Genomic DNA, 11,965 nt, shown 5'->3' with positions numbered 1-11,965 from the left:
CCCAGAGCCTTGGGTGGCCAGATCTACTGGCTGAGCGGGGCATCTCCCTGTGTCAGGATCCAAGAATATTTTTCCAGAGCCCTTCTGCGGAAACACTTCCCAAAGAGTGGAAGGGAACAGAAGGAGGAAGTAGTATCAGTACAGCCCTGGGAGGCTGTCATGCACCCTTGAGCCAGAGGGCCAGGGAGGACAGGCTGGGCCAGCCTCCATCGGCCTTAGGGAGAGATGGGCTGGAACAGGCGGGCCACATGGGCAGCTCCCAGGAAGGTGGCCCCTTGATGCTGACACACCCAGCCAAGCTCTCCTCTCTCCAGGCCGCAGAGCCCAGCGAGGCCCCAACTCAGCCTCCCCCTACCTTACACCAAGTGTGAGAGGCACCAACTAGCTCCAGGAGTTTCACTTTGAATCTGCAAAGAGAAAAACTCTTTTCTATTGTGGATGATGCCACTTACTAACTAGCCAGCTTGCTAGCGTCTGGATTACGCCTTATTTAGCTTCTCTAAAGAAACAACACCTGTGCACCACGGGGGACTCTAAGGTAGCGGGCAGCTTGAGAGCTGATCTGCTGGGATTTTGCTTCCCTTGGGAAAGTTCCTCTCCTACCCTGAGCCCACTCCTTCCATCTATAAAAAGGGGATGGTAACAGTACCACCATCTTCAGTTGTTGCTATTACCAAAAAAAAACAAAACAAAAACAAAAACAAAAAAAACACACAGCCATAATAAGAACCCATAAGGGGCCAGGTACTCAATTTTTTTTCTTATATGTATTACTTAACACACCCTGTAGGTTTTTGTTTTTGAAGTGTAACATAAAAGTGCATAAACCTTCAGCATGCAGCTCAAATCACTTTTATGTACATATACCCTATCTTCTAATCAAATCTCTATCGATGTAGATTAGTCTTGCCTGCCTATGAACTTCATATAAATGAACTCACAGTATATGCTCTTGTGCCTCAGGCTTCTTTCACTCAACTTTATCTTTTTGCAATTCATCCATGTTGTTGTGTAAATAAGCATTTATTCTTGTATACAGTGGATAGTATTCCATTGCGTGGCTACGCCACAGTTTGTTTATCCATCGAACTAGGTGTCGTCGTCGTCATCATCATCATCATCATCATCATCCCATTTTGCAAATGAGGAAACTGGGGCTCTGAGCTGCTTACTAAATTTTTTGCCTGAGGTCACAGAGTGAGCTTGACTCTGAGCAGGAACTTGAACCCAGGTCCCTGACTCCAAAATCCGCTCCTTACCTGGACAACAGAGCCCCCATCTCCCTGGAATACTGGGTGGGCAGACATGAACTCTGTCCTGTGTGGTCATGAGCCCCTTCTCCCTGCAGTGCAATTAGGAGTCAGGGGGCAGCTGCCTACCTGAGTGGCTACAGGTAGTGAGAAAACTGCCTCCGGGTTGGCCATGGCCGCTATTTGTTTTCACTGCACCCCAAGCTGACAGTGCAAGTAAGGCCATCACTCACAGCCCTGTACCTTGAGACCTGGCCTTTGCCAACATGTCAACACAACTGCAAACAGCCTAAATGCAGTGGCGGCTTCCTCGTCCCCTGACCAGCAGCTGATTCTCGTGAACAGGAGGGAACCTGGCCTGGCATGTGGGCAGCCCCTGCCCTGCCTGGATCCTCAGAGATAGATTTCCCTCCATGATGGCTCAGAGGTAAACCCTTTGGGGCTCCTCCAGAAATCACTGCAGGCCTTAGAGCTAGATGTTTTCTCTGTAACCCAAGCTTTACCCACCAAGAGGTGGTCACCACAGGGACCCTGGGGCTGACTGAACCTCAAGAAAAGGCTGAGGTTTCACCTGCTTCCCCACTCTCTGAATTTCTACTTGCTGCCCAGCAGAGCAGAGGCCAGGCTGAGAAGGGCTGTCTGGAAGGCCACGGGCGGCTGGGGAGGATCCTGGCTGGTCTCCCGAGCCCCCTCCCCCTCTGAACACAGGTAGAGTTCCAGTCAGTGCAGCCAGACATGATTAAATGGTTGGCTACGTGCAGGGCAGGGGAGACCCCGGGGGAAGAAAGGCACAGAGCCAACTCCCAAGGCGCCCAGGGCACCCTTTCCTGTCGATCATTAACAGAAGCCAGCCTGCCACAGGCGGAGAAGGGGAAAGTCCAAGGAGGGGGCCTGCCCCTCCTCCCGGGCCCCGTCCTCCTAACACGCCAATCCCGGGCCTCGTGGGACATGAGATCATGACACTCGGTGGAGCGGGGGTGTGCAGAGTCACCTAATCCAACTGGCTGTTCTCATGCCCCTGCAAAATCTCCTCAAAAGGCCAAGGGAGACAGGAACTAACAGGGGTCGATTTGCAGTTATGCAAATGCATTCAGTGTGCCAGCCCTGTGACATGGTGGTCCAATGCAACAGTGGAGCTAGGCTGCCTGGGTTCAGATCCTGACACTTTTAGCTGTGCGACTAATTTGTGCACCCTGCACCCCGACTTCTCCATCTATAAAATGGGGATGGTACAGAACTTCCTCCAGGGGGTCACCGAGCTCTTTACAAATGAACACACATGCAGTTCCAGACTACCTGGCACTCATGGAGAGCGGTCATGGCTAACGGTCCACTGGATCCTCACGCTCACCCCCTGAGATCCCATGGAAAATCCAAGGTGGAGTCATTTGCCCAAGGCACAAACTGATATAAGGGGGGCTGGATTTGAACCCAGGTTGAAGGATTTCAACACCCGTCTTCCATGCCATGGAAACTTCCTCCTGCCCTGCCCCTGCCCGCCCCTTCGGTAGCCAGTGCTTCGTGATCCAATTGGTGCAAAGCCCAGCTTGTGTCTGCCCCCACATTTGCTCAAAGGCCCTCTTTTCACCAGAGGGCCACTGAGGAGCAGCAGGCCTTCCTCTTTAAGATGAGGCTTCCAGCCCTAAAAAGGTAAGTCATGGCTCAGTGGCCAAAATAGATCTCATTTATTTGAGCTGCTCCAAGGGAAGACCTTTAGCCAAGGACTGGACCCTGGGTGCAGGGCCAAAGCCACAGAGGCCCTGCCCAGCCAGGACAGACCTTGTGCAGGCCCCCAAACCAGAGATGCCCCGAGGTGTAGGGCAGCAGATGGGGAAGTAGGTCTCATGGCCCAGGAAGTTGGCTGACAAAGGCTGGCCTGGCCTTTCCTGTCCACTTCCCTTTGGGGAGACCTTGCCTCCAGCTCTCTGCATGGCTCCTATGCCCCCCAGACGGTAGATGAGCTCAACGATAGAGGACCCCTGCCAGCTGGGCTCAAACCTCCCTGGACTCCCTGCCAGCCCTGACCCTGCCAGCCACTGGGGCCCTTTCATCTCCTGCAATCCTGGAAAAAGAATGGGCCCGAAAGAATTCTGCCGCTTCCTTTCCCAAGTAGCTTTGACCTGTCTCCTCTACATTTAAGAGCTAGATGGTAGGCAGATCGGGCTCGTGGGCAACCAAGCTCACTTGGGACAGAGAGCTTCCTCGGGCCATAGGGGACCCCCTTGTCTTCCCAGACCACCGCACGCTCCAGGGCTGCCTTTGTTACACTTGAGGACTGACTCAATGGAGAACCTCTGGGCAGGCAGTGGGTATGTTTGGTCCCCTCTGAACCCAACCAGGAGCCAGAAAATTCTGTCTCCTACTTGCCCATCTATGCCTGCAGGGAATGAGCTCAAGGTGAATGATTGCTTTTAGTCAGAGGAAGATCACATGCCATGACACCATCACCACCAACACACACACACACACACACACACACACACACACACACAGTCAGTCCCTCCTTAAGGGACAGAGGCCTAGGTTCACTCCAGTCCCAGAAGGCTTGCTTTTCCCCTTCCTTTTACCACAGGCTTTTGCCCTCTAAGAGGTAATAGCCCCTATTGTACCTCATACCCCTGCCCTCCAGCAGGTACCTACTGGCCTGGAAGGGAAGAGTGGACAGGCTGCATAAGGTAGGTCTTCCCCAGCCTCAAGGACAGCCCTGAGCCAGCCAGTGTCTTCTGCAGACCCAGCTGCCTTGGGCCAGGTGGAGTCAAGGGGGAAATTCAGCTTTGCACCCAAAGCTCACTGAGTGCCAAGAACCAAAGGCAGCTGAGCCTCAAATTGCAGTATCTGTCTCTGTCTCCCCAAATACCTCCTAAGAACCAGACTCGGAATTTTCAGGAAGATCCAACCTCTCTGGCAGGCAACATCCCCTCAGTGGGCATCTGGCCTGGGCCGGGCCGTTTCTAGCCAAGACCTTGGCCTTCCCGAGATGACAGTTTACCTGCTCTGCATGGTATTAAGGTGTCACAGAGACCTAAGGATGACTTCCCCGTTCTGCTGGCCATTGTAATACCCACTTCCCCTTCACAACCCTCCCAATACAGAAGCATGTCAGACCCCGGTGAAACCTCGCGGCCCCCATGCCATGATTGAGCCCCTCCCCCCGCCTTCCCCCCATGCTCCTCTCCAAGCCTGCATTGCTGAAGTGAGAGTTCATCTCACTCCAGGTAGTTTGAAGATAGGGCTTCCAGTCAATTCCCCGGGGGTGGGTGGGGGTGGGGATGAGCCTGGAAGCATCCACGTTGCTGTCAAATCCAGGCTTGCTGGTGTGCCATGTGCTACACCTCCCCCCTCCCCGCCCCTCCCCCCCACCTTCACCATTTGGCACTGCAAACACCACACACAGGCTGGGCAGAGAAGACTGGGAGCCCCTGTGCCTCATGGGCCCTAAAGAACCTGAGTCCACAGGTGGGCACGGCTGGCCTTGTGTCAACAACCCACATACCAGGCAGATCCCTTAGAAGTACAGGCTGCCCCGCAATAAACCTCCGCCCCATCTCTAAGCTCAACAGACTTCCAGCGTCAACCAAGGGAGCTGGCCATTGGTTTACCTGCAACACATACAGGAGACAAACCCACACAGGAAAACTACAAGCCAAGTAAAACCATCTTTACCATCAGTTTCTTGAAAAAAAAATGGGGTTTATTGATTTTTAAACTGCAAATAGTCGTTACAAAAAGTTTTCTTTTAAATAAATTCACACAAAGAAGAGAAATAGAAAGCGACGGTAGTGACCAGCAAGAGGAATTATAATTACATTCATCTTAATGTGTGTGTGCCAGTTCTGTTGGCATTAACATTGGAAAACTCTAAACCTGGAATCCAGAACCTCAAATCTGTCATCGGAATGTCTTGAGATGGGCACGTGGCAGTCAAAGGGTTTCCGCTTTTTTGTTTTTTCCCCTTTTAGAAGAGATACATAAAAAGTTGTTTTCCTTCTGTACTGTCACAGAACTTCTACATACATTCTCAGTCCTAGTTGTGAAAAGGCCTAAAGAGAAAGAAACTCAATTTGCAGTCCAACACAAAGGGGGGAAATTTCTAAAATAAATAATCCAACAGTTTTTTGCATTTTTTTAAATTAATTTTTCATTTTTTTAAAATAAAATAACCAAAAAAAAAGTGTAAAGTTACAAAAAATGTCGTTGAAGAATAATATATTAAAACTGTGGAAAAAAGGGAAAAAGACACGTCACAAAATTTTAAGATTAATATGAAGATCATAATTTAACATAAAAGAATATATTCTATGGATTTGTCATCCCGATAAATATGAACAAAATTAACAAAAAAAAGCAAAGTTTGGCAATAAATACGTTTTGATAAGTTAAATAAGCTTTTTTATATTGATGTGCAGTGACAAGCAAAACTTTTGCTCTCCAATTTCTGAAAGTTATATGAAGTTTAAAACCCAGGGAAAAAAGCATGGCGTGAGTGCTCTAAGGACAGACCTACGGTATTCTAGAGCAAAAACCATTAAAGCTACGTCTACGGGAAATCGTTTTACACAGATATTGTACGTGGAATGAATACCATTAACTCTCACCCCTTACATGTTTTTTTAGCTTTTCTCTCACTTTTTTGTCATTTTTTTTTTAAGATGTCACATATGAACTGGGGAACTTTAGCACCAAAATCAAGTCTCTCGTAGTCCATCTAGCTTCCCCTTCCTCCCCACTTAAAAAAAAAAAAAAGAAAAAAATTAAATCACAAAGTCCCACTTATGTCACAATCTTCATCCACTTTTTTCAGTCTTCCTTCCTGTAGACCTACGCGAACCCAGGCAAGATTAGTCAACAGAGGTTCGGGTCGGGAAGAAAAAGGTTTTGAATGTCAAGATAGGTTTCCCCAAAAACCCAAGTCTGGCAACAACTCTCCCAAGGGGGTTGGGGGGGCGGGGGTTACTGGGGAAGGGAGGAGGAAGTGTGTGGGAGACTGAAATAAGGGAAGGTGCAGTTGTATCGCCAGTGGAGGGAGCTGCTGGTCTGGGTCCCCTCCCCCCCTCCCCCCTCCCCATGGGCAGAGGCTCTGGGAGGCCCACGGGTGCCCTCTGGCGCTGAAGAGGTAATGTAGTCACAGTGACAAAGTTAGATTACAAGGCACTAAATTGCTTCTGTAAACTGTTACTGCTTTTTCTTTTGTGATTTGGCACTTAAGGCTTAAGCCGAGGGGGGGAAAAGGCATCTACTGACAAATATGGGACTTGTCTGTTATGCATGGTAAGTGGGCTATCAAATCAAGGGAGCGGGTGTTCAAGCCAGAGGAAGCTACTGACAAACTGACTTGTCTGTATGTTAAGGGAGGGAGGGTTAGAAGGGAGGGGAGGGGGGACATTCCAAGGTTCTAGGGAAAAGGGGTTGAGCTTAACCTTGTCAATGCAAGGGCTTGTAGGGTGGGACAGGGGGATGAGGGTAGGGGATGTAGGGATGGGGTGGAGTGGGTAGGGAGACCCTCCCTACCCTGGCTTAGTCATCTGAGATGGAAAGTCTGCTGAAAATGGGCAGGCGCCTTGAGTTGTCCAAAGTGGGGGAGTCTGAGCCACTGTGGCTGCTGCTGGAGCTGCTCAGGTAGCCCTCCTGGTCCGAGAGGGAATCCTGGGGGCTGGGGGGGGAGTCAAACATGGGAGGGGACTCGGACATGGGCCGGAAAAGGAAGGTGGTCGGGGAGCCACCCCCGGGCAGCCCCATGCTAGGGGCAAAGAGGCTCGCCAGCTCCTGGCTGGAGAAGGCAAAGGGGTTATTGGTGCCGTCAGGCAGGGTGGGCGAGGCCAGGAGGTCATCGGCGCTCAGGATGGGGGGTGGGGTGATGGACGTGGGGCTGTCCAGCAGCCCCGTGGCAGCGGCGGTGGCAGCGGCACTGGGAAAGCCAGCGAAGCTGAAGCTGTGCTGGAGGCGGGGCCGGTCGGCGGAGAGGTCCCGGGCCCCGGCCAGGGCGCGGCGCTCCTCGGCGTTGTGGATGAAGTGGCAGCGCGGCCCGTACGGGCAGAAGCCGATGGTGTGGAAGGTGCGGCACAGCTCCGTCTTGTACTTGGGGTGGCGGGTCAGGCTTCGGAGCTCATGGATGCCGTGCGCGAACTGGCACTTGTCGCCGTACTTACAGGCGCCATTCTCCTCGAAGGGGCGGCACAGCTCCGTCTTGTAGCGGCTGGAGTTGACCTGGCCGCTGCCCGGCTGCTTCTGGGTGGGCAGCAGCCGCTCACCCCCTTCCGAGAAAGAGCGGTCTCGGAAGCGGCTATCCCGCGAGCTCAGGGCTGGGGCCGGCTCGCCCTTGAGGCTGCTGAGAAGCTGGTTCTGGTGGAACTTGGAGCTGGGCAGGGTGACCGAGTGCCTCCGGGAGAAGCCCCCACCAGTCGGGGTGCCCACCGCCTTCCTGTCCAGCAAGCAGCCCCCCGCGCTGGGAGTACTGTAGTTGAGCATCTTGTTACTCTGGAGGAAAGAGAGAGAAGAGAGAGGATGGTTAGTGACAAAGGCCACCCACCAGGCCCAAAGAGGGTACCTGCTAATGGCAGCCCCCTCCACAATCAGAAATGCCCACCTCCAAGAAACCACCCCCACCCCTTCCTTGGCAGGCCCCCTCCCCCTTCTCCCACAGACCAGCCACCTGGGTTTGCTTTGGCCCCCGTGCATTAAAAAAAAACAAAACACCCCAAATCCTGGGCTATGTGAGAAGTTGTTTTATGCATGCCCCCTATCCCATGCAGATCCCAGAAATGGACCCCCGTCATCCTATCCCAAAAGCTACCACTTGTACCCATAAAATTCAACTTCTTTACCTCCCAAATAGATTCCTCCGTTCAAAAGACCCCACATCACTCAGACCGCTCTAGACTGCCTTCCCCCCAACAAAAACAGGCAAACCTTGGAAGGCTAGAGCCCCACCCCCTTTTAATCAATCCCTGCTTAGTCAACCACCACTAAACTTGGCCTAAGACTCTTAACTTCCTCCTTCAGAAGTGTTCCCTTCCTTTAGCAACAGGTCTCCAGACTGCCTTTGCTTTTATCTTGGGGGGGGGGGGGGAATCCCCTGTCCCCTGTCTGGGGTGAGGGGGGAAGAGGGATGTGATTCCTGAAAATGAAACTCATTGCCCCATGCTGGGGAAAGGGGTGCCTTCCACAGTGCTCTCTCCAGCGTCTCTGCCCACCCAACCTCCCTCCCCTGGGAAGATGCCTTTGCAATTAGTCTTCTGGCTCGGGAGCAAGCTGGAATAAGAGCCCCAGTGTTTAATCTTTAACGCAAAGCTGCAGGTGGGAAGGAAAAAGCAAGCACCAAATCCCCCCACACGCCTGCCAGTCAATAATGGACTTGAGGGGCAGGGGGCAGAGCCACCACAGGCAGGTTTCTGTTCCACCGGGTTTCACCTGCCCAAACTGTACCCAAGATTTGGAAAGGGTGCTGGGGGTGGGGGTGGGGAATGACCTGGGAGTTGGCTCCCAGCCCATGTGGGTGTCATTGTGCAAATTCTAAAGTTGGTCCCTTAGGATCAGCTGCCCGGGATCGGGAATCTGTAACAGCAACCACCCCATGGAGAGCGGATTACAGGAACCAAGTTGAGAGCCGGTTCCCAACAATGGGGTTCATTTAAAAAGTCCTGGGGGGGGGAGGGGGGAGAGAAAGAGAAACAGATCAAAGAGCGAGAGAGCTGGGAAGAGAAGGAAGAAGAGCGGGAGAACTCAGGCAGCCGGGGCTACTGGAGTTTGGGAAAGCGCAGGGAAGGAAGGAAGGAAGCTGAAATTCCAACTTTTTGATGTTTCTCTTCAGCTCCTCGGCGTCCCTGCACCCCAACCCTGCAGCCCTGGGGCCCTGGCAGCTAGCTGCGCCGACTGGAGAAGCGAGCTGAGGAAAGAGAGCAACATGACCCGACGTGTTTAAAAGAAGGCAAAAACACTTCAGCAATTAAAAGCAGCCTAGCAGCTTCCCTATTTCTTTAGGAATAAAACTGGGGAGTCCATAGGCTTTTTTCGCTATGTACTCTTAACCCGCCCTCCTGGGACGTTCTGGGCTTAAAACTTGCCTTTTCTCACACCCTCTGGCAAGCTACACGGCTTAAGGACGCCCCTAGTAAATCCTTCCTCCCCAAGACCCTTCAATTCAGACCGGCCTTTTTCTCATCGTGTCCCCCCACCCTCCGTATCTACGAGCCGCGGTCCCCCAGGAAACAAGTGGGTCTGCCCCAGCCCCACTTTCACCCGCAAGTTTGCAGCACGGCCGTCTACCCTAAGAGGAAGACGGGCCGAGTTGGGGCAAACGGAAGCCCCACAGCAACTCGGCAACATCTTCTGAATGACAACTGTTGCCTTTTTCTGGGAGATCACCAGCCCCTTCAAAACCGACGAGGCAATCTCCCGGCAAAAGGTCCGGAGACTCACTTCCCCGAGGGAGCCCCCTCCCCACCCTCCCCACCCCACAGGCCGGCGATGTGGCCAGAGACCGGAACCCCTCCGGTGGCGGCGATGCCCTGGGCACACACCGGGAAACCGAGCAGACCAGTGAGACTGGGCTCGGGCAGCACGTGACCACCGAAAAACTGCCCCCGCGTCCCTGGGGGAGCCCAGCCTCGCAAACGTAGCCCCCCAAAACGCTGGTCTCTGAATTACATTCCCATGCAATCGCCGCCAGAAACTGCTGAAACTCAAGGGGTGGGGAGGAGAGGGCCAAATTCCTTCAAACTGGGGAGGAGAGGCGGGATGGGCGTAGAAAAGAAAAGCTATCTTGGCTTCCCCCCCCGCTTGGCTTTCCCCCCGCCGCTTTCCTAGACATAAACTTTGGGGGGGGTTTCTCTTCTTAGGGCAAAAGGGAACATCTTTTGAAAAAGCCAGCACTCCGCCCCGCTTTACCTTGCATAAAACTTCGCTCAGGTCGAAGATGGTGGTAGACACGAGGGTGGTGGTCATCGTGGGCACTCGCACGGGGCAGGGACGAAGATCTGGTGTGTCGTGAAGGTCCCGGTGCGGGGAAGGCGCAGCCTCCGGCTCTCCGGTCAGGAGTCCCACACGCCGCTCCCGGGGCCCCTCGCCTTTCTGACTCTTCGGCTGCGGCGCGCGAAGCCCGCTTTATAGTAGCCCCGGAGAGGAGGAGTTTAAACGTATTTAAATGAGGAAGAGGAGGAAAAAAAAGTTGATTGACACTGAAGTTGAATCAGCCATGCGGTCAAACTCGGGGAGGAAAAAAAAAACTTTCAAAAGGAAGAAGGGGGAAGGGAGACGAGGAAAGAAGGGGGGGCCGGGGGAGAGGCAAAAAAAAAAAAAAAAACCCACTCTGAGCAGCGCACAACTTTTTTTTCTTAAAGAGGAAAAGTTTTGAGTCCGCTCGCTTGGCTCCCCCGCGCCCTGCTCTCCAGCCGCGCGCCCCTCCTTTGTCAGCCCGAGCGCTGGGTTCTGTGACATCACTCATTCCACCCTCTTCGGGGTTCTTGTTGTGCTGTTGTGTTTTGTCGGGCAGGAAGGCGGGCTCGACTTTCTCTTTTTTGCAAGCGGGAGCAGAAGCCCGTGCTGAGCACCGCTGCGGTTTCCATCTTGAGCTGCTCTTTCTTCAAACTTCTGCAGTGCCCCGCACAGCTTACTCTTTGGCCGAATCGTCTTCCGCACTCGGCTCCCCTCCGCAAACCTGGCAGGGGAGGAGATTGGAAATGGGGGATGCACACAGCCTTCAACTCCGGAGTTTTACTTTTTTTTTTTTAAGGGGGTTGTGGGAGACTTCCCCCCCCCCCCCCACGAGGAGGATCCGGCCTGGCGGGGGTGAGCGCAGCACGACTCGGCGCGCCGCACCCGTCTCCACTCGCGCTCCCTTTGCAGCCTGCCCTCTCTGATTGTAGGCCTGGGGGTCGGGGAGGGGGTTGTGTATTTCAGGAGGACTGGGAGTTGTATGTATTTCACGCGTCCGATCTTTAAACTTTTTTTGTAAAACAAAAACAAAACAAAAAAAAACTTCCCCAAAAAACCCACCCGGCAACATACAACTTTCCACGCGCTCTCTGAACTGTGGGCCGCGCCGAAACAACACACACACACACACACACACACACACACACACACACACACACGCCCAGACGCTTGAACAATGAAAAAAAGTTACTTTGGCAAGAATGAAAGTAAAGAGATGGGGGAGGCGACACTTAACCTATTGTTGTTCCTCGCCCGCCCCCTCGGGAACGGAACATATGGCTTGTCATGCTGCGCTGTTTGGGCGGGATGGGGGGAGGGGGACATGGGGTCTTCCGAGCTCAAAGGCCCCCGATAGATTGTTACTCCTTTAAAAGCTGTAAGATTGTACTTAGTTACTGTTAGGCTCGGATGCCCCTCCACTCACCCAAATAAAAAGTTGTTAACGTGCCCCCCCCGCCCCCACGCCTTCGCGCGCGCGTGTGAAGTGAGGACCCGGGCGGAAACCGCAGGGCTGCGTTTTTCCTATTCCCCCGCGTGCCGGCCGCCTCCTCAGTCCGCGCACGTTTCTTCCCAGCACTCGAGGCCGCCGGGTCTGTTACGAAACCCCGTGTGCTGAGTGGCTAAGAGCGGGTTCCATTGCGATGTAATTAGGTCACCCCATTATGAGCACGTTTCTTTGGAAAGGACGGGGCGGGCGGAGCAGAGCGCTGGAGTCGCACTCTCACCACCACCACCACCATACACACTCACACACACACACACTCACACGGTTTACTGCATTTCTT

The 11,965-nt window shown here is 53.3% G+C and overlaps 1 protein-coding gene across 4 annotated transcripts; it reads right to left on the bottom strand.

Moving 5' to 3' along the window:
* Positions 1 to 4,925: 4,925 nt before the first annotated feature.
* ZFP36L1 (ZFP36 ring finger protein like 1) lies at positions 4,926 to 10,324 on the bottom strand. 4 transcript variants are annotated; one of them, XM_081107103.1, is made up of 4 exons: positions 10,134 to 10,324; positions 9,038 to 9,132; positions 6,759 to 7,724; positions 4,926 to 6,068 (listed from the first exon to the last, which is right to left on the bottom strand). In XM_081107103.1, exon 3 carries the CDS (start codon positions 7,713 to 7,715, stop codon positions 6,765 to 6,767), a length of 951 nt encoding a protein of 316 aa, XP_080963229.1. In that variant the 5' UTR covers positions 7,716 to 7,724; positions 9,038 to 9,132; positions 10,134 to 10,324; the 3' UTR covers positions 4,926 to 6,068; positions 6,759 to 6,764. The 4 variants fall into 4 exon arrangements, with proteins under 4 accessions (XP_080963229.1, XP_080963228.1, XP_080963227.1 ...); XM_081107102.1 differs by having other exon boundaries at positions 4,926 to 7,724; XM_081107101.1 differs by lacking the exon at positions 9,038 to 9,132 and having other exon boundaries at positions 10,134 to 10,318.
* Between the last annotated feature and the right edge of the window lie 1,641 nt (positions 10,325 to 11,965).

The sequence above is a fragment of the Myotis nattereri genome (genome assembly GCF_964212035.1).
Source record: "Myotis nattereri genome assembly, chromosome: 1".
Classification (NCBI taxonomy): Eukaryota; Metazoa; Chordata; class Mammalia; order Chiroptera; family Vespertilionidae; genus Myotis; species Myotis nattereri.
This window is presented reverse-complemented; position numbering and strand designations above follow the sequence as displayed.

Bases quoted from the DNA above. Each gene is read 5' to 3' on its own strand.
- ZFP36L1 (XM_081107100.1), bottom strand. From the start codon at position 10,190: ATGACCACCACCCTCGTGTCTACCACCATCTTCGACCTGAGCGAAGTT. The intron at 7,725-10,133 runs GTAAAGCGGGGC...TCTTTCCTCCAG, and splicing joins TGAGCGAAGTTTTATGCAAG to AGTAACAAGATGCTCAACTA.